At 36.2% G+C, this 26,174-nt stretch overlaps 1 protein-coding gene across 2 annotated transcripts in view; it reads right to left on the reverse strand.

Annotated features, from left to right (window-relative positions):
* CERKL (CERK like autophagy regulator) overlaps positions 1–26,174 on the reverse strand; it is a 61,762-nt gene that overhangs the window by 23,561 nt on the left and 12,027 nt on the right. The window contains exons 2-3 of one of the 2 annotated variants that reach the window (XM_069781592.1): positions 11,884–12,126; positions 3,903–4,034 (exon numbers count right to left, since the gene is read on the reverse strand). In XM_069781592.1, the coding sequence (XP_069637693.1) occupies positions 3,903–4,034; positions 11,884–12,126 (375 nt within the window). The remainder of the gene's footprint in view (positions 1–3,902; positions 4,035–11,883; positions 12,127–26,174) is intronic. The other variant, XM_069781593.1, reaches the window with a different exon arrangement.

Here is a 26,174-nt window from a genome sequence, read left to right on the forward strand (position 1 = left end):
TAATCTAAAAATTAACTTTAAACTGTATATTCATAGCTTATATTAAATTCTAGTAATTAATCTAAAAAACTATTGATACCGATTTGACTTATTAGTTCAGCTTTAGAATTCCCGGTGACATTATGTAGCTAAAAATGTAATCTTACACAGGTTAATGATAATGCTGCCTTTAAGAGAGTCTAACAAACAAGATTTTGTTCACAGTAAAGATAAAAGAAACACTAACCAGTAGTAAGGAATAAAATTTTAAAAAGGTAATTTTCTTTAAATTGTTGCTTAATGTAATAACTAATTTAATAATATGACATAGTCAGTCATCTGCAACTAAGGTCTGCATGACAAAAAAAACCTTCTTACAAAAAAATTGTGACCAAACAAGGCTAAGTTTAATTTCTAAGAAGACAGCATTATTATTAATCTCTTTACACTATTGTCTATGCCTTGCAGGTGAAAATATGTCTGTAAGAATCAACACTTATATAAAGCTGCTCACATACCCTTATCAATTAAGGAAAGTTAAGAAATTATCACTACAGAATTCTAACATGGAAAATCTTTTTCACACTTTGTGCCGCAAGTGAAACCGCTGAGGAAAACGACCAGCCTGGCTGAACAGGGAGCTTTTGCTAGGAGTCAAGAAAAGAAGGAGAGTTTATCATCTCTGGAAGAAAGGGTGGACAACTTGGGAGGAGTACAGGGATCTTGTTAGATCATACAGAGGGAAAATTAGAAAGGAAAAAGCTCAGCTAGAACTAAATCTGGCCACTATCGTAAGGGACAACAAAAAATGTTTTTATAAATATGTTAACAGAAAAAAAAATCCCAAGGAGCATATCTATCCTTTAATGGATACAGAGGGGAACGTAGCCACCAGAGATGAGGAAAAGGCTGAGGTACTTAATGCCTTCTTTGTCTCAGTCTTTAATAGTGAGTCCAATTATCCTCAGGGTACTCCACCCCATGAGCTGGAAGGTGAGGATGAAGAGCAGAACATACCCCCCTTAATCCAGGAGGAATTAGTTAGGGACCTGCTATGCCATCTGGACACTCAGAAATCTATGGGACCTGATGGGATCCATCCAAGAGTACTGAGGGAACTGGCGGAGGTCCTTGCCAAGCCACTCTCTATCATCTATCAGCGATCCTGGTCAACAGGGGAGGTCCCAGAGGACTGGAGGCTTGCCAGTGTGACTCCCATTTATAAGAAGGGTCGGAGGGAGGATCCGGGGAACTACAGGTCTGTCAGCCTGACCTCGGTACTGGGGAAGATTATGGAACGGTTTGTCTTGAGAGCACTCACATAGCAAGTCCAGGATAAGAAAGGGATCAGGCCCAGTCAGCATGGGTTTACGAAAGGCAGGTCCTGCTTGACAAACCTGATCTCCTTTTATGACCAGGTGACCCGCCTAGTGGATGAGGGAAAGGCTGTGGATGTTATCTACCTTGACTTCAGCAAGGCCTTTGACACTGCCTCTCATGGCATACTCCTTGAGAAGCTGGTGTCTCATGGCTTGGACAAGTGTACTCTTCGCTGGGTGAAAAACTGGCTGGATGGACGAGCCCAGAGGGTTGTGGTGAATGGGGTGAAATCCAGTTGGCGGCGGGTCACAAGCGGTGTTCCCCAGGGCTCGGTGTTGGGCCCTGTTCTGTTTAATAGCTTTATTGATGATTTGGATGAGGGGATTGAGGGCACCCTCCGCAAGTTTGCAGATGACACCAAGTTGGGAAGCAGGGTCGATCTGCTTGAGGGTAGGGAGGATCTACAGAGAGATCTGGACAGGCTGGATCGATGGGCTGAGGCCAATCGTATGAAGTTCAGCAAGGCCAGTGCCGGGTCCTGCACTTCGGTGACAACAACCTCATGCAATGCTACAGGCTTGGAGAAGGAAGAGTGGCTGGAAAGCTGCCCAGCAGAAGAAGACCTGGGTGTGCTGGCTGACAGCCGGCTGAATATGAGCCGGCAGTGTGCCCAGGTGGCCAAGAAGGCCAACGGCATCCTGGCCTGTGTCAGAAATAGTGTAGCCAGCAGGAGCAGGGAAGGGATCGTTCCCCTGTACTCGGCACTGGTGAGGCCGCACCTCGAGTCCTGTGTTCAGTTTTGGGCCCCTCGCTACAGGAAAGACATTGAGGTGCTGGAGTGTCAGAGAAGGGCAACCAAGTTGGTGAGGGGCCTGGACCACAGGTCTTATGAGGAGCGGCTGAGGGAACTGGGGTTGTTTAGTCTGGAGAAGAGGAGGCTGAGGGGAGACCTTATCGCTCTCTGCAACTTCCTGAAGGGGGGTTGTAGCGAGGTGGGTGCTGGTCATGAGGTGGGTGCTGGTCTCTTCTGTCAGGTGGCTGGAGATAGGATGAGAGGAAACAGCCTCAGGTTGCAGCAGGGGAGGTTTAGGTTAGATATTAGGAAAAATTTCTTTACTGAGAGGGTTGTCAGACATTGGAATAGGCTGGCCAGGGAAGTGGTTGAGTGTCCATCCCCGGAGGTATTCAAAAAGCGCATAGACAGGGTAGTCCATAACATGGTTTAGTAACACGGTTTAGTGGGCATGGATGATGGTTGGACTCGATGATCTTGAAGGTCTTTTCCAACCTAAATGATTCTATGATCTTTAATCTTAAATTGATTTGACTTTAAAATGTGGGCTAAGTAATTAAAAAATACATAGACACAAGTAATAAAATTAGCAAGATAAATCTTATTTTACATATATATATTTTTAAAATTTTTATATATTATATATAAAAATTTATTATATATAAAATCATTTATCCTCATGCCTAAATCAGATTTGCTCAGAATGATTTTTGGCCTGCAACCTAAACTAGTCATGATTTCACAAGAAGTTTAAGGGAGAACTGTATGTAGGCTGAGCCCTCTGTCGTATAATTTGTTTAAGCTGGAACTGATTATTTTGCAAGCCCATTACAACAGACATAAGAAAAGACTTTTTGGTGTTAAAATGTCTTGCGCTAAAGTTTACATTTCACTTGGATATGAATTGCATAACCAAAAATTAGCAGTGTATTAAAGGGAATTGTAATACTATGGATAAAAAGATATTTGGAATGGGAAATACTGATATAATTTCTCTGAAAACTTGGGTCTGTTTTGGGACCAAATTTGATGCAGCATAAGTTTTGGTCTCTTCACAGAAGGGGGCAGAAGTAATGATCAGATCATTAATATTTTACTGCTTTAAGAAAATTCATTGTTTTCCTGTTCAATTTCTTACAAAAACTCAGTCAAATGAAACAACCAAAGGGCAAATTCAGGACATAAAGCAGAACTCTGGCAGAAATTGGGGCCTTAAATCCTAACCTGCTATGGGGAACCCATTGTTGAGCAGAAGGCAGCATCAGTACAACATTAAAGTTGTACCTTCACGTTCTCCAGACACGAAGTCATGCCCATGTGCCTCATGAAAACTGCCCTTGTCATCACAGAACTTAATCCCTTAGGCTTCCAGGTCATCCCTGAAACTGAGTCAGAATCCAGAAATAATGCTTCCTTTGGATAAGCCCCTCTTATGATGTCAGGCCAATAGATGTTCTCAGAAGAGAAGTAATATTTAAAGACATGTGTTTGCCAGAATGCAGGAACAACTCTTAGCAAGTATATAAAAGACTGTCAGACATTAAATGCTTGTTTCTTTTTATAGAATGCTTGCTTTAAAAAATAAAAAAATATATTACTAGTATTGATAGCTATAGCGGAAAAATAGTCAATGAATAACAGAATTACTGAAACATTTTTTTACGAAATAAAAATATATTGTATTAACTACACTTCCAAATACTCTACTTGCAGTCAAAGCCAATAAGGATTAGCAGTAAATTCAAATTGTCTTGCATGCTTAAAATACTAGTTTCACAAAGGATTAAACTATGATTTTGAAGCAACTTACCTGTGACATCAGTTTTGATGTCAGCAAGCTTAAAAAGAGGTGCAACTTGTTCATAATAAACATGAGTGGCTTCTCTTTTATGGCTGCTTGGATTAACAAACACTTTTAAGGATTTTGGTCTATTTTGAAAGCCTAAAAAGAAAACACAAAACATTTAAGATTACACACAGCCCAGCTATTTTTACAGCTTAAATTAATTTTTAATATTAGAACCATTACAGTATTTTAACAGGATAAGTAAATTATAGTCTAAAAAAAAGTCTCAATTTCTTCTTGGATGTGTGCTATTTATCTTAAGATTACAGTACTGATTACTTTTGTATGTACAGCTAATAAAGAGTAGAAGTGAATCACACACTAACCAAAATGCTATGGGACCAAAAAAAAAAAAAAAAAGTATATGTCATAACATAGTTAAACCCTGATACAGAAGCAGGGTGAATGTGGCAAAGTTACAAGATCAGGCGACAAAAAAAACAAACAAACAAAAACCAAACATCAAAACATATCCTTTTTGGAATTTAATATGAAACACTCCCAGGAGGCATATGACAATAACACACAACAAAACTGATACTACAATCCAATACTTCTGTTTTCTGAGATTGCAAATCAAACAGTGCAAATGAAATTCCCTCATCTTGAAGGAGGTCCGAAGAAATAAAGACAACTTGGTACTATCATTCAGAAATGTGAGAATTAGTGTTCATTTTATTTTTTAAAAAGTTACATTTAGGTCTTTGAAGTAGTGAACTCTGCGCAAACAACACTGAGAAATACTGCTATGCAAACAGTACCTTGTCTTAGACATTACGCCATGAAGTAATTTTATTATTTGGAATATGGCATTTTGTTGAATAGTAAATAATTCATACCAAAACAATAACATTACTTTTCAAGTTCTCTTTTCTAGAATTCTTACAACTGCCATGATTCAGTGAGGTTGGTTTGCTACAAAATGCACGTGGTGGCATGTGATATTGATATTTCTTTGATAGTTATTTAAAATACATTATTTGAACAATTTTGTATTCAATTAATTCATTTATAAATTCTAAATTTTCTTTTAGTATCAGGTTAGACTATCACTTTCTTAGCCAAATGAGAGCTAGAATATCTGGCAAGTACACTGCTTTCAACATTCAAGAACAAAATTAGTAGTAGGCCACAATTCCAAAAGAAAACAAGAGTGAAAGCACGTTTTCCTGCCCCATGTAGAGTATTACTTCCATTTTTACAGCCACATGTACCTTCGGAGTGTCAAGCTGGGACTTCCTGAAGCTCTTCCCACTTACTCTACCTCAACAACTGAACCGGAACAATTCCTCAGAGAAATTACAGCTAAACACTATTTCAGCATCAAAGGGGAAAGTATTCCTTAAGATCAAAACATAACAATTATAGAAGTCCCATAGATTGTGTTTTCACTTATTTAAACACATCAAACAATCTGGAAATGAAAACTAGCACATTATCTATTTTGTGTTAGTAAATCTTAGAAGATTTCTTAAAGATACTGAAGGAAATTACTGGATCAGTTTGCTGCTATAACTTGAAAGCATACATAAAAAACAAGATTTCTAATTATAGTTATGGCAAAAAGTTACACAGTTACAGTCCGATGTCATTGCAAGGCAAATTAATCCTGATGAATCCTTACTGCCTGATGAATCCTGAATATCTTCATTAATAAGCCTTAGAACCTATATTTAAAAGTATCTCCTTTAAAAAGGAGATAAAAAGAAAACAGGGAACTTGGTGAGGACAGCAGATATGCTGGAGGGCAGGGTTGCCATTCACAAGGACCTTGATTAGCTACAAGAAAGGTTTGACAAAAGCCTCAAGTTGTTCAACAAAGACAAACACAAAGTCCAGCACCTGGTCCAGCAAAACCCTAACAGTGCAGGCTGGGGATTGACCAACTATGCAGCACCTCTTTAGAGAGCATCTGACCTTCCTGATGGACAAGGAGTTGAACATGACTAAACAGTGGGCCATTGATGCCATGAAGACTAAATACTTACCAGGCTGCAATAACAAGAGGACAACCAGCAGTTCAAAGGATATCACTACGCCTGTGTATTCAACATCTTTTGAGCCTGAATCTCAAAAACTGCATCCACTTTTAGGGCCCCTAGCACAAGACTGATAAAGTGGAATGAGTCCAGCAGAGAACTGTGACTACAACAAGGGGCTGGAACAGGCCACATACAAGAAGCTGAGGTAGCTGGCTTTGTATAGCCTTGAGAAGAGAATCTACCTAAATGCTGTCCTTAAGTATCTACTGTGGGAGTAACAAAGACCACCAAGCCAGACGTTTTTGCAGGTGCAAGGACAAAAAGGCAACGGATGCAACTTGCAGCAAGGAATATTCCAATCTGAAATAAAGAAAAACACTCTTTGCGATGAGAGCAGTTATGCCATGGACCACATTGCCCAGAGAGGCTGTGGAATGTCATCCTTAGAGATTTTCAGAACTTATCTGGACATGGCTCTTAGCAACCTGATCTTGTTTAGAAGTTCACCTGCTCTGAGCAGGAAGCTGGAACAGATAACCTCCAGAAGTCCATTCCAACCTAAATTATTCTTGATTCTCTGGAGACAGAAACAAGCACTGCAGGTATGTACTGTAGCATAATTTCTAATCATAGGAATTGCAACACAAACAAGGAAGACTACACAAGTACACAAGTTCCCAAGCACTATTAAAACACATAAATCATCATCATCAAGACATTCTAATAATCATTATTCAAGACACTTAATGGAAATCTGCTATCTGGTATTGTTGCAGTCTTTTAGAAGTCATAAAAATGTTAAGACCAAAAAAATAATTTCTGTGACTTGATATTTTGCCTAAAGTGTCAATAGAAATTAAATTGAAAACTACAAGAGTAAGGACTCCTGATTTAAAAGAGAAAAGATTTAGCCACATTCATAAACATGCTGTCATGTTTCTTATCTTCTCTAGAGGAACTCCTACCTGTGGTCAGCTGGCCCTAAATGCTCAACCCCCACCAATACCCAGAGGCACAAAACTGTAAAAGCTGACTACAGAGCCTTTGATTTGTAAGTAAAGCATACCTTTAAACTTAAAAATATACATATATATAAAAATATAATACACAAAGCAGAGGAAAAGAATAGGAAAGTACAGAGTTTGTAGAAGTAGAGAAAGGCGATGAAGTGTCATAAATTCTGTTACCCAGATAGTGTGAGTTACAATACTGCTAAACCACCATTAGGAGAAAACTGAAGGGAAAAAAGCAAACATCGCTATCTCACTTAACTGGTTTTGAGGTTTAGGTGTAAAAATTTAAGTCCCAGGTGGCAATACAAAATTTTAAAAGAAAGCATAATCAGGCAACAGAATACAGACTTTTCAATTGGTGGGGGAAAAAAATCCTAGATTTTTAAGGAAACAGTTGAATTTTTGTTGGGGTTTGGTTTTTTTTTTTCTTAACTAAAAATTCATTCATTAAATGATTCTAAGCCAGGAACTGTATTCATGATTCTATATATTAGGCTATTGCTGAAAAGTAGATCAGAGTTAATACATAAATCCTAGTGAGATTTTCAAGAACCAAATGGATTCACAGGATAAAAATGTTAGCATATTCTCTTTATGACTACTTCAATATCGATTTACTTTTTTAGCGAGGTAAACTATTACATTTATAGAAAGAAGTATCATAAACAAGGCATTTGAGCAAAGATATGGTACACTACTGATGTGGGGTTTTTTGTGCCAAATGACTGCCAACCGACATGAAAGGATGATCACGACAAGAATTGCTATTTATCATTCCCAGCATGCACTGGACGTGTTATAACACACCAAACAACTGAGTTTAATGAAAGAATATCCAATAAGAGTCAAAAATTAATTTATTAATTAATTATATACAATTATATAGTGAAACTTCTTTAAAAGTATTTTTAAACAATAATAATCTTTTAATTTCCTTTAAACAACATCTATATGAATGAATCCATGTCATTTACTACAGTCTGCAACCGATTTCAGTCTGTCAGCCTTTTGGTGTTCTCCTAACTGGTATTCTGTTATTGTTTTCTGTGGCTGCTCCGTTTGAAATGAACCAGCGCCTAAAGCAGGAAGGCCAACTGTTCCTCTAGTACTAACAAATGTGCTAATATGCACTAGTTTAAACTTGATCTATCAAGTGAATCAGTGAACCATGAAGGGTGGTGGGTCAATCAGGGTGTTCTGAAAACAAAAGCTCATAGGGCAGCAGAGACGCTATGCTCAGACATACATCTGTGCTGCTTTCAGTTCTTAGCTTTATGAAAATGGGTTTATGCTACAAAAGTTAAGAGCCTGGAATCATGTCATTACTGCATACATTTATAAATACTTTATACAACAGTAAGAATATTATACATGAAAAAAACTAATAATATGAGACAGATCTGTTAATGTAACTATGGAGACACCACTGTTAATATTAACTAACCAAAGTTAATGTTTAACATTAATAGTTTAATTAAAACTTCATGCATGAAGTTTCAGACGTTCATATCAAATCCCAGTGTGAGAGATACTACAGAATAGTAGATAAATATAAAGTGCACTTCATGCATTTTTTGCTACTTATCATTTATTCTTAACCATATTTACTGTCTTCTGTTAGTTTACAGAGTTTTTAAGCAAAATTTTTTCAAATCAACTGTTAATAAAAATAAGTCTTATCTTGCTAAAAAAAAATTTTAAAAAAGCCAGATAAGCATTGATAATTATGCATTTTCTCTCATTTCTAGGCCTGTCTTAACCATTTAAGAAACACTGGGCATTTGCATGCACAGAGGATTTTAAATTAAACAGTGAATTCCACGACACAGTACGTCCCCACTGTACATGCCCATAAGTCCACTACAAAAAGATGCGATGTAGAAATGGAAATCACCCAGAGTCAGGTGTACAACGCGAGATCAACAGCATACTAGAATCTAAACTGCCATTTGGGGCTTTCCAGGAGCGAGCTCAGAACCAAGGCTCCATAGGTGCATGCATTGAGGTGGCAGTGGTTATTTTACATCAGTTTAACAAATATGCAACATACAGAAGATAAGTTTTCCTGAGCACCCTCTCATTGAGCAAGCTCTTCATATCTAGCTGGCATGCATCTGAGTAGCAACATTATGCAGAAAATAAGAACCTATTTAAAAGTGGGAAGATGGTAATACATGTGTTTTGTTACCCTGTCACACGCACACAAAAAGCCATAATAGCAGCCACTGTAACTAAATCCTGAACAATATATCTGTGTGCTCACTTGCATGATGATGGGCTTCATAAAAAATTATAGCCTAGTTAGATTTTAAATTGAAGAACGAACAGGAAAATCCATGCAAGAAACATTCATGTCAGACACAGAACACAGTAAAAGGGAAACTGTGTACATGATATTTCAGAAAAGAAATGAAATCTTCATTAGAACAAATCACCAGATAAAACTCTAGTTCATATTGTCACTGCTAAACTTGCTATTGTTGTTCCTTAATTAATGTGTATGCATAAAAATCTAAAAACTTGTCAGAGTAAGGTAAACAAATAGAAATTGCATTTATTTTCAAAGGAGACACACCTTTTAGTAATATTTAGTCATTCTGACAACTTAAGTACATGTTTACTGACAGCCATACCCAAACATATATACACTCTACTTTGGTAAACCACCTGCTTTTAATTTGCTCCAGCCTAGAAGCAGTAAAAAAAAACTTCAAGTAAATAAAGCAGCAGTTAATGAAAATCTACTTTGTCATCAGACAGATTAGCAAAAAAAAAAAAAAAAAAACCAAAACACGTACACTTAAATTTTGACTATTTTGGAAGGATGAAATTTTAACTTTATCCTGCAGTTCATAAGGAAACCAAAAAGGAGCCAGTTTGAGTTCATTAACAAAGATGTCACCAGCACTGCTATGAAAACAAGTTGTGGCAAAACCGATGAAAATTCATCACTGTTTCAAGCAGAGGTATATCAATGTGCCTTTTGAGATTTCAGTTATTGAGAACTCAAACAGAACTTATCTGCATTTTATACTTTTAGTTCTGACTTGAATCCCACTGGGAACTTCCTACCAATGTTTGGTACATTTTAAATCAGAAGACTTTTTTCTGAATTATACCATTACTACACCATCACTGTTTGGAAAAACTGATAACGTTTCTCTGCCACACTGAATGCAGAAATACTGCTGCTTTTTTGGTGATTTTCTGAATAGAAAGACAGTTTGAATATCTACTCAGACTTCAAAATGTAACAGTGTGAAAACTACTTTTACTGTAATTATAGAACTTAAATACACATTAGTAAATGATATTTTGGGGGTTGTATTTGGTTATTTTTTCCTCTCCAAGTCCTGATTATTCCTGAAGTAGGACAAGAGAAAAATGTGCTGATTAGAGATCAGGAAAAATCTGCACAAGGTTTAAGCTTTTGGAGAAAGACTGAAGCTGAAGGAAGAACTAGAAACAGCAGCACTGCACAGAATGCTTTTTTTTTTTCAGGTTCAGGTGGCTTCCAATTACAAAGCTATAAAACAGAGACTGCACCTCGAAGTCAAGGCAACCTGAGCAAGAGATACTGCAGCTTTTTTTCTGTGAACATATGGTATCACTGCTCCTGATGGATGGAGGGTAATCTGGGAACAAAACAGACATTTGCTCCTTATGCAAATGTCCTTGCCTTTATGGGTAGCTGGAGATCTGCAAGAATCTTGGCACTTTTGCAGATTTAGATATTTTGTGATAAAGTCTTTGAAAAAGGGGCAAGGGAAGGCACTTTTCTAATACACATTTTTATTTGGAAAATCCAAAGCATATCGTAAGCAAACAACGTAAGAATGCACCGTTAATAACTCACGTTATTTTACTTTCTCTAATACCTGCTTTTGACAAAGTCACTTTACTAGAAGTACACCATAAATTGCTATTGAAAGTGTTGTTACAAACACTACAGATGTGCAAGATTTGAATTCTATAATCTGGCTCAGTATTAACAATTCAGCTGGAGTTTTAATAGTTTATTACAAGATGGATTGTTTTTCTTCTGTAATAAACAAACTCATTTGCTATAGCCTGTAAACAGAGACATTTCAGAGCTAAATCAGAGAGTTTAGTTTGTGGGGTTTTTTTTGTTGTTTTGGTTTTTTAAATCACAACTATATTGTGTGTCTTTCCAATATTGATGGTATTAAATTACAGTGAAAGGCTTTGATTTGTTGTGGGAGTTTTCTCCCCTAAATGGTGAATAATTCTTTCTTAAATTTGATACAGCTTCCATGAAAAAAATGCAACTATCATGGGTTAAACAAAGCACCCTGAAACTGGCATTAGCCCAGGCAAACACAGAAAGATATTTTTAAAATAAAGAATTGCCTCTCATCACTAGCTAGTGTCAATACATTTTTTATCAAATTATACAATAAGAGCCCTACAGAACCTTAAAACTTCCACCTGTGAAGTTATGAAGAAGATGAAAACCTATCCCATTAGTCTCTTAAAGAATCTGTGGGTCTCAAGTGGGAGCTCCTAAACAGTCACCAGGAAGTCCCTGAAGAGTTCCCAGTACTGCAACAACTGTAGTACCATCAGATGTGCTGCAATGCCAAGTGAAAACATCAACAAAATATTTTATTTCTTTAGGAAACAGATTTCCCAGAAGACTCTTCAGTCAGAATACAGTAAGCTACTTACTTTCAGTAGCTTCCAAAACACTTCCAAAAAAATAGCATCGATTTGTTTCATTTTTACAGATGCATTAGTCAATTATTGTCACTTTCCTAAATTTTACACTTCATCATGTAAAACTTCAGTAGTAAACATTTTCCAGCAATAATATTCGTATTTGTGCGTCTTAATTTCCACAGGCAAAATACTTTTCTAAGCTTCACTCAACCTTATGTATTGCCAATAGAAACAAGTCTGAAATAATATCAACCCCAATTAAATGCTTACCATTCAAAATTTCCTTTAGATGTCTAAACCATGAATGACAATGATCTTCACTTAAGTTATTTAAATGGATAGCACAGTCTGTTAGTTTATTCTCTTCTTTATGCAAGCATTTAAAAATTGTGATACCCAACAAAGTGCCACCTTTTTTCTGCCCTACAAAACGACGACGTTTCAGTTTTACTGAAAATACATCTTCCATTTCAATAATCTCTTCTTGAGCCTGTAAAACCATACTGGAATCACCTGTGGGGGAAAAAAAAAAAAAAAGAGAAGTGTTATCAATATGATTAGGAGTAATATCTAAAAAAAATAGTTATGGCTTCATCTCCAGCTATACAAATAACATGATTTCAGAGAGGTTATTCAATCCCTTTTCTGATATTCAAAAAACCAAATAAAATTGTAGATTGTAAGAACAGTGAACCACTTTGCATTCAAAAAGCAAATTCTTCATTGTATATTCCTAAATCATAGCAATCATAGCAGTTGTATTCTCCTAAATCATAGATCAGAAAGTGTGCTATGACCCAAGCTGACCGTATGCTCAGTGTATTTTTTCATTTGATACAACTGCTGCCTTTTGTGTTTAGACTAGAGACATATCAGAAAATTGTTAAGCAAAAATAGAAAAAATAAACCAAAAGCGTGTCACCCATCTTGTCTTTAATTTTCAAGTTACGAATTTACTTTAGAAGACAAGTAAAAGAAAAACACAGTTTCAAAAGTTCTTGTGACAGTTCAAGACCCTCACCCCAGGGAAGATTTGTGTTAGGCTGGAACACTAAGCGAGGGTTTTCTTATCTCGGGGCTGTTACACACACGGACCCTGTGGCTGCAGACTCTATCACTTCAGTGACACTAGTTCCAAATGCCTTTTGGAGATATGTCAACTGAACCACTGTGGTACATCTGCTCTCTTGAGCTGTAAAACACCTGACTCCTCAAAAACAAAGTCAAATACACAGACTGAAGGCAAAATGTCATCGTTCCTGTAGGTGTCAGATACTCTGGACATGAAAAGAAAAGTTTCCCTGCTTTCTTTGTAATTACAGCAGATCCAATACACTAGACCAATAAAGGTCGCTTTGCAGCCCAAGGCAAGAAAAGCTAGAAACCAAGAAACCTTTTCCAAATCTACCAACAGCTCAGTCAAGTGGTTTCTCAATAGCAAAAGCCATAATAGATTCTGTTTGATGAATGTTTGCTGCACACTATACTGAAGTGCCAGGGAGAAGCTGCAAAAGTCTATTTTAACTGTCTTCCTGGGAAAGATGGACAGCACTGCAGGTTAGACAGCAAAAACCAAGTTATCACCTACTTCATTACACCACATGAAGCTGACAGCTTCAGAAAGTCATACTTTTTCAGAGCAGGAAGAAGCAGCCTGCATCAGTTCTGGTAACAGTTTGACACTAGCATTTCTCAACATCATTTCTTGAACCAGACTATGCAGTGATCATCCTTCTATCCAGAAATCCTGGAGGATTGCACCTTAGCAATGCTAACACAACTAAAGCTCAGGTCAGTATTACCTCTCTTGACAGTTCTCAACAAACCCATTCTTTCCTGTTCCATACCAAATAACCTACTGTAGATAGAACCATGACGTTATTATACTTCCCACATATTTTTCCAACTTGTTACATTTTACCATCTTAATTTCTCTGTATGTCAGCTGCTAAGGTGTAAAATGGGTCTAAAATCATTCCATTCTTAGCAGGAATACTGTGACAAGCAAATCTGTGTGTGCACTGAGATAGTACGCAGGAAATTGTCTGTAGTGCAGATTTTCTGAAGTATGCAGCACAAACAGGAGGAAACTCACCAAACAATGAAAACAAAACAAAGCTCAAAGTACTGTAATGATTGCTGTAAAAGTATCTTCTATAAGATACATTGAATGAAACCAGGGGACTGCGGGGAAAAAAAAAAAATTGTATGATTCCTTTTGAACTGTAATTTTGCATAAATTCAAAGGGTGAGTGGACATTGTACAAGCAACCTTAATATTAACGTTACCAAATCAGAGATCTTGGTTTTTTCAAACTTTGTATTGCTCTTTTAAAACATTTGGGGGTAAACAGTCTTTGTAGGCCTTAAATTAAATGCTTAATTGTGATATCCTGAATCACTTACCTAGAACTACATAGTTTAATACTTTTATTTAAGACTTTCTTTAATTTTAAAAACAGCATTTTTAATAGGGTCTGCTTATCTTTTTCTAGAAAGTCTCGCTGTCAGACATACTGAAAATTTCAGCACGCAAACCTCAATGTTTTAGGAAAATGGTTAAACATAAAGAGATGTGAAATATAACAACTGTTCTGCAGCAATAACCGAGCTGCAGCATTTATTCCCCCAGACCAATACAAATATGCTAAATGTGTTTGCTTTTTAAATATTTTTAAACAAATAACATTTTGGATTAAACTGTTAGCTTTGTTGAGAATATCACAAATTCTGTTATGCTAATGTTATGCATATGCAACACAAATAAATTACAAACATTAGCTTATTTGTCCTGCACAAAGCAAGTGAAATGAAGGCCTGTTAAAATAAGTTTTATTCCCCCAGTAGCTTTCATAGAATAACATTTAGTCATAAGCCAGGTAAGGCTTGTTTTGTCTTTTCTTTTCATGCCACTATTGCAGCCAGATAGATTTTTATTTCCTTTTATATCTTCCTCTTACTCTGTATTTATCAAATTCTTGTGTTGCTCAGATGCACATCAAAACTTTTGAAAATTAAAATAATCCACTCCTACTAGGCAGCACCACACTTTCAAAAATAGTGTTTGACTCTAGTTGTTCTACTGGAATACATTTCCAGATACAGCTTGGAGAAACATATAAACTGCAGGAATACTGAATTGTACAAAAGCATCATCCTCAAGTTTTAAATTGCAGAGGAAATATTGAACTAGCTAGTAGGATTAGGACAGCCAACTTTTAATAAAGTTGAAAATAAATCTGCATAAAAGTCCCTAGGAATATTCTATAATTTTCATCTTCTATTTTTACTGAAAATAAGATCATTACAAATGCAGTAAAATTTTATAAAACAATTCAGATAAAGAAAATCTACGTCATGAGCTACATTTATAAAATATTTCTAGTATGTGATAACAACCAAGTTTACTTTAAAAATACAGTATACATTGGATTAGACACTTTTGTAAACTTCAAAAAAACCTATTGGTTTGTTAGTATCATATTGGTTATTGCTAGCTGTTTCAGGACATTAACTGTCCTCTCACATTACTTAGAAAGATATTGGGTACCATCTGTTCTTGCAAGAGATTTAAGTATACATCTATTAGATATCATGCTATTTATTTAATTCAGTACCCACTTCCCATTGTTGTATTTTCTGGGGGAAAAAAAGAAGTCAATTTAATTACAAGGAATAAAGATAATCTCTTCTATCAGGCTAGCCTGTCATCGTGAGAGCAGAGAGGGAACCTGTACAAAGTAGGTTACAGTTGTTAGGGAAGAGTAGAACTAACAGCACTTAGCATTTAACAAAGATCTAACAAAACCAGAATATATGGCACTTAAAAAAAAAATTACTATAAGCCAAGGGCTTGTCTAAATCAATCTCAGCACATCTGTCTGATGTAGAGCGTAAACAGGATTAGAGTTGGATTTATCTGCTTGACGCTAATTGTACTCACAGTTTCTGCACATGTCCACTTTTTTTTTCAACCCCAAATACAGCATGAAAAAAGCCTGCCTGGATATATGAATTTCTAGGAAGTTTTATGCCTCTATTTATCCTCTCGCTGACTTCAGGCAATGAGACTATCCTACATTTCTCCTATTTATGGTAGTCTAATCTCTTATTTAATAAAAACTTACATCTAAATATACTACACTGAGCTAAATCAAAGGATGAGGTACTAATACACTCAAATACAGTTTAATTGTAAATAGCAAACCAAATTTTAATTAGTTCAGAGTGTTAAACTAGGCTTTAAACAACTAGATTATCTCATGTTTACAGCAAAACTGATGAAAACATACACAAAGATAAAAGCAGTACTACTGAAAAATAGAACAGTTTGTAAAGAGAAGTGTGTTATTAAAATATAAACACCAACACTTCAAAACACAACACTTACTGGACTGTTTTCCTACCATAGAGGCCCAACATCTAGAAGTGGTATTTGAGGACTTAATTTCCATAACAAATATCTGGAGTACATGGAAAACGGTAGAAAATACACACAAAATGTGACTGTATAATTCAAGTAGGAGAACTGGACACGAAGGAAAATGTGTTCTATTCCCTTGGTCCTAAATTCTTCCTATGACCTTTGGCAAGACACCTAGCCCCACTTAACTACATTTAATAGATAAATCTCTTTCACATTTTAGGTTCTCTGTCCCATTACGCTCTCAAAGTTTACCTCATTAATAGATGACTGCTATAGTTGACTGCAGTGTAACATAACAGAAATAATTAGAAATAAAAATCATCAAAGACTATACCAAGGAAAAGAGAGTGATCGACAATAGTTATCACAGAACGTTTACAGATCATCCTACACTGTATGAACACCATTTTCAAAATAACCATTCAAGATATACAATAAAATATAACTTTATTAATATAAAACCAAAAAGGAAATAAATATAATAAAAAATGAAATTAGTATTGACAATATGTCTACAAATTTAGGCTTAGGAATACTTAAAATTAATATGATAAAGTCTAATGCATATAAAACAGCAACTATTAACTCATTAACTATTAAGCCCATTTTACCCTTACTGTAGTCTGCAAAGCACAATAAGTAGTACGCAACAGATTCATAAATCCTCTACAGTTTTCAGCTACGGCTTTGATTAAGAAGGACTGGCAATGAAAAATGTAAAGGAGCAAGTACGCTCATTCTTGCCAGAAGAGCTGAGAATCACTGTATAGCTCGTCAGGCTAGTTAACATTGATTTAAAGACTCTAAACACAAGACAGAAAAGCTATTTTCAGAACATCTGAATTTTCAAGGTTTTTTTAATTTCAAGACAGGTCATGCAACACCTTTGGCAAAATTTGATACTATGCCTCTTACTCTTCTGCAAGCAGAGCAAGTAGAATTGCACTTTCTGCTTGCCAAGAGTATCAAACAGTAAGCTGAGGAGAAGAAGGTACACCAAGGGCCAGGTCGGGGAGGGGCTGTTTTTTCTTTGAAGATTACCTTTACACTACTCTAGTCCTTTTAAGTGGTGTTGTAAGAGAAGCATGACACAACCAAGGCCCTAGTCTAGAAAAACGTTTCTCAGAATGTGTGCAATGACCTCCTTGGGAACAGCAAGGACTTCAGAAAGTACTACAAAGTACTGAAGAGATGTATCTCAGTTCCTCTAGAGCTGGAGAGTAAAAGCAGGGTGTAACTACTAACTTCATGTTTTAATGGCAGCTATTCACTTGCACCAACAGCTGTATTCCTTTAGGGCAGAAAACTGAGCTTAAAAACATCTGACAGGAAAACAACCAATTTTCATTCTCCTTCTCCAAAGAATCTGAGGATGAAGTGATGTATTTCGCCAAGCCAATGCAATACATTGCTGCTAATCCCTCTACCAATACAGACACCTATCCTCACTCACCTGCCCTGACTGTGTACAGCCCTGCCCTTTTCCTTATGTCTGGCACTTGGCAAAACCTAGCTGAGTCAATTCAACTCCCTAAAGTAACATAGATCCACTTTGTTTGTTTATTTTTTTGTTTTGCTGGCTTAGTCTTCTGACAAGTTGTTTAATACAATCAGTTCAACACAAGTCCTACAAAACTAGAGCTGCTTCAAAGTGGTAAGAAACTACACAGCAGGGGAGAGGGAAGGACTGGGACCGTCTCCTTTCATCAGCAGGAAGTCAACATGGTTTGAGCCAATCTGCTGTGCATTTTCACCTCCAATTGCTAACTCCCAAAAGATCACACAAACACAAAGCAACAAGAGTCAGCGACAACTGGGAAAGATGCACAATTGTTTCTCTTAATTTTTAGAACTCTACTTACATCTTATCAATTAAAAAAAATCATAAATCTCAGAATAAAACTCCACTTCACAAACATATAATGGCACATTAAGTTAGTTTCACTGGGTAGGAAGTTACACACTATTTTAATACAGCAGTAAAAGGCATTACTCACTATCCTGGCTTAGAGAAGTCATCTTATTTTAAAATACTATCATATATAGCTATCTCTAAAAATAAGATTATTATGAAGAATAATTGAGATATTAAAAAATAATATTCTTGAACAAATCTGTACGTCAGGCTTCAATTTTTCAACTCAGTCCCAGACAAAAAAACAAACAAACAAACAAACCAGTAATTTTCCCATGCAAATCCCAGATCATGGGATAAAGTCTTATATTAGATAACAGAAATTACATTATTTTATTTCTCTGTTTAGTAATTCTTATAAAGAATTTTTTAAAAGACAAAATGTGATAAGTACAAGAACATAAACTTGGCTTTAGTGGCATTGTGCAAGTTTCAATACATTCTACAACACGTGAAAGGTTTTTTCATTCTTTGCTCGGGGTATTTCTTAAAAATTTTACTACCTTCACAGCATGGGTAAACACATCTAAAACTGCAGCCTCCAACCTTTCATCCACCCCTCTCGTTTCTCTCCTTGTTTCAAATGGCTCTTTCCCCCAAGACCGCTTGACCAGCTGATTCCAATCCCTGTTCTCCACCATATCTTTCAAAAACTAATCCTCGTTCTTCTGAACATCCTCATCAAACCAAGGGCTGTTGCAGATACATGCCCCTGTGCCCAGCATCATTTCATCACAGCAACTGCAGGAAGAGCAGCTTCAGGGGACATTTGGTGTAGTCCTTTAAGTCCTGAGTTGGACCACACTCAAGGACTTAAAATTTGGTTAAGTTTCACTACACCTTTAAAAGATGGCAATAGGCAAATTTCTGACAACCACTGCCAAACTGCCTAGATCTGGCTGAACCAAAATGAAAAATGACACTGGCAACTGGCAGAGCAAACATTGGAACAGTTTGGTTAATCCCATACCATAAGGGCAGAGTTTAGTACAGTTCGGAGGTCATCTTTGCTGGAGCTGACTCCCCCTGGAGAGGAGCCAGACCTGGGGACTTCCCCTCTGAGTGTGACCAGACCTCAGGAGTAACACTTGCACCCAGCATCCTGGGTCTCCGTGATGCCCAGCAGGCCATGGACAAGGCCCTTCTTCTTGTAATGAGGCTCATTAGACATCTGTCCATCAAGCTTTCATTAGTGCCTTGTCCCATCTCTGTCTTAGAGCAGTGAAGTACCTTGCTTATTAATTACAGCCTAATGGCAGAACTTGTCAGAAAAACATACGGAAACTGCTAGTTTGAAAAGAAGCCCAATAGATTCTTGAATAAATACCTCCATGGAAAAGTGTGATTAAAGCTAAGCACAAGGCCTAATGCTGTTCCAAACAAGAAGCTTCACCTTAAGGAGAGTTTCCTCTTCCTCCTCCAAGAAAGAATTTGAGGGAGATGATGAAATTCAAAAATAACCCACCTAACAAGAAGATCTACTGGGAATAATGCTATACCGAACAACAATGCTAGCTGAAAGGAAGCAAGGCAGACAGCGAGTGACTGTGAGCCTGAAGCATTTGAGAGGATGCATGCAGCAGAGACTTTGCTTTTTAATAGTTACATTTTCTCATTAACACCACACCAAGAAAGATGTCACTGAAATAAATTTACTATAGAAAGCTCTACATTTTATGTTAAGAGCATGGCCCACATACTGCCTAATTGCATAATATGATTGGAAAAGTAGCAGCAAACCTTTTATTAAGTGCCTGAAACATTGGGGCTTTTCATGTAGTAAGGGAAAGGAATTATGTAACAAACTTCAGCCTAACAACAGGGTAACAAACATCACCGATTTCCATCATTTTGTAAAACCTCTGCAAACACAAGCATCAGATTAAATGACTAGTCTTACATAGACCAACAATACAACCATCATATAATAGAATTCATTTGAAGACAGAGATTTCTGAAATAAAACAGAAGGCTGGGATCTAATGGCTTACATGATTTAATACAATGGGCTAGCAGAGCTGAAAGATACTAAAGAATCCCGAAAGAGGAAACATGAGCTTAATTTTATATTCCTTCAAAAAAATCTCACACATACACACTGTTTTGTACCTACTAATTTATGACATATTTCTGTCATTTCAGAAAATAAGGGGAAGTGAGGAATCAAATAGCCTCTTATGGCCACATGACATCGCCAAGTTTGATTAACTACAAGTTAATAATTAGTTCTACTTGGACTCTTACTGGCAGGAGATTTGCTTCAGCCTCAAGTACAGATTTACAAACCATCCATACTGCTACATATAAGTGTCTCACTTTCAGGGAACTCAACATGCCTCAAATATCTGAATTTTGGTCTTTTCTGAAAAACATTTTCAAGCATTTTCTTCAGGAAGAAAGAACAGACGCATCCCATTCTAAACGCAGGACAATTTCCTTCCATAAGCTACTGGTAATTCATGCTTCTAGGTATTGAAGCACAGCCATCAGTTGCTAGATAAACTCATCCATGAACTTCTCATTGATCAACAGCTACATGTTTGGCTTTATCCTCATTGACCTTTGGTCTGGGTTTTTTAGGAGCTTTCTTCATAAACTCAGCTGTCCTTTGTATCATTCTATCTGCACCTTCTACACTAACCCAAGGGTAAGAGATGATGACAGCACCACCAAAGTCCTCTGGCAAGTATAAAACCCTTCCCTCACCCCAATGCTCTTCAGCTCAGTTGCTACATAGGAATAGGAAGAATGTAAGCTATACCACTTTGCCTGCAGGGATGAATGTACACCACACTTGTAACAGACTTAAAAGCAACAAAAAAACCCCACAGAATTTTGTTAGATGATCTTTATAATATATGTGGGTTTTTTCCCCGTTCCTCTTAGGGGAACTGTTCATATTTTTCTAACTTTGTAAAATATTTTGGCATATTAAAAATATACTTTATACTACATGATATATGTATACTACAAAAATTACTTAGAACACAACGCAAAATTTAAGGTATACTTAGTCAATTGTGCAGTATACAAATTAGCCCTTCATATAAAGAGAAAGCTTACAAAATGCAATACTCCAGAAGCTTTCTGGTATTACAATTATTGTTACTGTATGTAATTGACTACATTTGCAGTGATGCATAATCCTGTGATTGAGGAAATTACATTCTCAGACTTTCACCAATTTTAAAATTTTGTTTGTAGCTTAACACTATGACAAAGCCCTCACGAAAGATTTGATACCAATATGATGTGACACAACTGAACCAAACCTTAATTTCACTCACAGTAAGAAATCACAGGATTAAGTAACACTGTGCAGTCTTTTAGAAAAGTTTATTGCTTCCAGATGGATGCAAGTTTCCTTTCAGCACTGATTGTACCTTCTGTACACAGGGTGCCAATGTTACTATAAATACAGACAAAAGCAGTTATAAAGATAAATTATTAAAATATTGACATAAACAGGCTCATACAATACTGCCTCTATCCACAAAGTAAAGACAACTACATTAGAGTGATGCGAGTATCACAAATGTTCAATATAAAACCATGTACACCCTTTTTAGAAATTACAGCCTGTATATGAACAAGCACAAATTTACAAGGTATCCATAAAATGACTTCTAATTCAAACTGCGTGCTCTTTGCCCCATGTTGTGTAGTGCCATGTGTTTCACTGCATGGTGCATACTACCAAGATGTCCACCTGTGCCCATGTATCTGCGCAGCAAGCTAAGTATATGCTTACTTCATTTAGCAGCAGAACTGTTGAATACACACTGCAATACGCTTACTTTGAAAGAAAACTAAAATTGTAAATAAATGTCTTCAATTTAAATTTCAAACCATGTACATAAGATAGTGATAAAGTGTATCAACAGCTCTACAGTATGTTTTCCAGAAAAAAATTCTGGGGAATATCTGATTAGACTATAAGAAACTTATATATAATGCTATTTTGGAAATCAAAATATACTCAAAAATTATCAGGTAAAGCCAGTACTTTGAGTTGTTTTAATATTTTATGTTGTTATACAGTTCAGGAATTATAAGAACAAATGCTAATGAGTCATTTAAAACACATTATTTGAAATTTTCATGAGATTCTCAAAAATTGAAAATCTTCATCTTGCTTTTGATTTGTGTAATAACTAGTGCATAAAATAGAATTAGTTAATGCATTTTAAAGAACATACAGGATCCATAAAATGCTCTGTGAATAAAATTTCAGCATTAAGTACCATGAAATTCAAAATTAACTATTGGCATAGAAATAATTTTCACTTTTACAGCAAACTACATTGGTATACTAAGTTACATACAGAAACCTACTTATCTTCTGACAGGCATATCAACTGCTTCAAAACTGAGCTACTCGTCAAAAAACCACCAACAAAAAAAAACCACCCCCAAATTTTCCATGATGTATGCTTTGCATCCTTGCATGCACCAATAGGCTCAAACAAGCAGTCTTCTATCTATTTTAAACAAATTCCTTGACATCTTCCATCTACTCCTCTTAACTCCAGTATGGTAACTGTAGCTACACACCACATTTACATATCTATTCCTAATCCTAGTACAAAGAAGTACTAAAATCAAGCAGAAAGACTACTGATGAACATACAAAAAAAAAAAAAACAATTTCAGATGAGTTTTCACTGTTGGAGAAACGCATGTCAGATAACAAAGATACAATTCAAACCTCTCATACTACACATGAATTTTTACTCCCCCAAACTTTTAAATGCTAGCATTACACCAAATGGACGTATGTGTAGAGGGATTACCACTATCAGGTTGAATTAAATATTTTACTTGCAGGTCCTAAGAATTTTACTCACAGCATAAAGGTCCTGCATATGGTTGCAGGATCAGGCAGGACTTCATATTCAAAGCACCCATACAGCAACTAACAGAGATGCATCTTCAGACTCTCAAACAGGCACACACACAGAATGTGCATTATTGTTACTATTCTACCTAAATTTTCCTCTGTCACAATATTAAACTTACCTTGCTCATTTAAAAGTAAATTTAACAAATCTGAGTTTCTACACACGCCCAGCCACATATTACAAATCAGGCAATAATCTTTCATTTAGCCTTAAAGTGAACCAATGCGAGAAAATTATCATCACCTGTGTTCAAGGATTAATTACTATAGATACTTTGGCACACATCTTTAAGCTGTTGACATAACGAACGGATGTTTTACATTGAGGGTCATCTTCTACCCTGTGAACATCAGCAATCTTCTGAAAGAGATTTATGGAAAAATACCAGCTAAGCATATTGAAGCTGCACTTTTTCCTAATCTTGAGGTTGATGAAAACAGTTACTCTTCTGGAATGGTTTGTAATGGTTTCACACTCATATCCTATACAATACAATAGCTATGGTATTTGGAATTTAACTTCCCTTCGCCACAATAAAAATAAAAAAACCCAAGACTATAGTAATTATAAACATACGCATGAGCAGTATTTTCAAAGCACTCATGGCTAAGAAATACAGGTTTCCTATACAGTCTGCTACTGTATTGTAATTCTTAACAACGCTTAATAAAATTAGCCTCTTGATGTTTTGTGAAACAAAGAACACACATTCTTTAAACCATATTGATCCACCAATAAAAATAAGCACCTTGCAAATGGAAGGCTAGGCAAACTGAAGTTCAAATTCTACCAAGAAAGCTTGCTTAGTAGTGCCAATACAAATGGAGTTAGAGACTAGTGATGTGTGTGCTTTTACATAAAATACCATTTAACTGGTTTCTGGTACGTAAGACCAGCAATACCAGGTCAGAGCAAAAGTCCATCTGTCCCAGTATCTTATGTCAAACCATAGCCGTAAGCAGATGCTAAAAGAAGAGAAGGAATAAAGCAAGCATTTATTCTATTTTCCACTAATACTTTTCCACTCCCCACCTGTTTTCATTTGGGACACCCTGAACTGACTGCAGTTTCTACACATTTAACAGCACTCGCACAAGGCCTTCCATCTCCAGCTGAATCCACAAAATCTTTTAGCGTTAACAATATCCTTTGGAAGTAATTTTTGCAGTTGTCTTACTTGCTGCATGATTATTCCTTTTGTTTTGAGCCTGGCTCTTCTTAGCCTTATTAGATGCACTATATTTCTTATGTTGAAAGATAGAAAGCCATTGCCATCTACTTTCTCCAGGCCCCATCTCAGCTGCCTCCCTTTCAGACCAAAAAGTGCCGGCCTAGTCCATCACTCTCATCCATGAGCCACTCCTTACCTTTAATCATTGTCACCCCCTGAACCTTCTCCACTCCCACATCATCTTTTTTGAGAACACCAGAACTTCACACAGTATTCAAGATATGGTTAAATAACCGTTGGTTTATAGATCGTACAAGCATCTGGTTTAGTCTCTATTTATGTTCTAATGATCCTTAACAGAATAATCACAACAACTATTTAAGTGACAGATGACATTTTCCACATAATAATCCTATGATCATATTCATTAGGAATGGTCTAGCTACAGCTTCTGATCAGGATCCCAAGTTGATGGCATTCAAATACAACATCAATACATTACACTATGCTTACTTATATCAACTCTTGGGCTCACTGTCCCATTGCCTAATCAAATCCGTAAAACAGACATGTCTCTGAAGCTGTGCTGTAGGACATAACTGACAATCTCAAAATGCTTTTCCATTCTATTTTAACAGTTCCCAAACAAACAAATTCAACATTTCTGCTTTTCTGTGTTTATCCCATGCCATTTTTTCTCTCCCATACTCCTTCCAGACCACATTGTTAATATACCAAAGGCACTATGAACTTTTGAGCCAGCTTTCACTCCATGAATTAGACAAAGAAAACAAACATTAGAAACATAAAACAAAGATAAACATATTTAAGAACAGCCTTCTTTTCACTGGAAGTTCATTTTATTGGTCTGCTCCTGCATACAAACTAATATTGCTAAACTGTTAAACTTGCAAATGTAAAGATGTAGCTGCTTTAAGCAAAACAAGGAAGCATATATGTATAAATTACATTTTAAGTTCAGTACTGAATTTCTGTGTGTACTTTCCACAAATGGTTTCCATAAAATAAGTGAGACCTAGGGACGAAATTTCAAAAACACCACCTGCTTGTTTCCATCATATTTTAAATAATTAACTCCTCAACAAATGTAAGTGCAAAATAAAAAACCCCTATTTCATTTTTGTTTGTACTACAGTTAAAAAAAAAAAAAAAAAAAGAAAACTACAAACATTTATCAGGTACTCTCTTCTGCTAAGCATTGTTTTCTAAAGCAACCATAGTTATTACTACTCCTCCGTCACAAAAGATCTATGAACAAAAAAGGATCTGGAGGATATTCGTAGTCACAGCCTTGTTTAATGAGTGTGTTGCAGTCAAGTGACCAAGAAACATTACATTTCACATGAAATAACCAGAAGCATTCATTTTCCTTTAATAAAAATAATACCAAGTCAAAAATAGATATCTGTATATGATCTTCTCCCTATTATTGTAACATAGCAATATATTTAGGTTTACCCTGGAACGTGTCAGCTGCAGAATTTACTAAATGAAACCATTCAAACTTTGTTCAAAGTTTGACGTCGACATGAGTTACCACCATCTATAGCCATCTAACAGTGTATTATTCACTGGTGCTATGATAATTTTGATCCCTAACTAATTACTTCACCCCCAGTTACACTACATAGATGTGACAGAGCAGGCCTTTGGGAAGCCCAAAACCATCCAAGTATGAAATCTTTCAGTACCTTTCTTGACAGACCTGTTTGGCGAGTCTCCAAAAGGCCCTGCAACAAACAGTGTACCAGGGAGAGGACTTGGAAAGGAGCAATCTCATTTTGAACCATCTTCAGAACAGTCAACAGATCAGCCAGGCAAAGATGTGCTGTTTTCACACAGAAAGCCAGCAAGTTATCTCGAAATTTTTCCTATTTCCTTTTAGCAATTTATTTACAAGAATTTTCACTTAAGTTAGAATAACATAGGCTTTTTTAAAAGCCATTTTCCTACAACATTATTTTTAAGTGAGAATACTTATTCTATTTCTACTATACTGTACTAAAACAATAAAGAAAAATATAAATACAAAGATAATTTTTAAGCATCTGTCAAATAGGGGATTTTAATAGAACGACGAGCATTTAATTACTCAAACTCAGAACAGTATCTGCAAAACAGCATTAT

This window comes from Haliaeetus albicilla, chromosome 4 (genome assembly GCF_947461875.1).
Source record: "Haliaeetus albicilla chromosome 4, bHalAlb1.1, whole genome shotgun sequence".
Lineage (NCBI taxonomy): Eukaryota > Metazoa > Chordata > Aves > Accipitriformes > Accipitridae > Haliaeetus > Haliaeetus albicilla.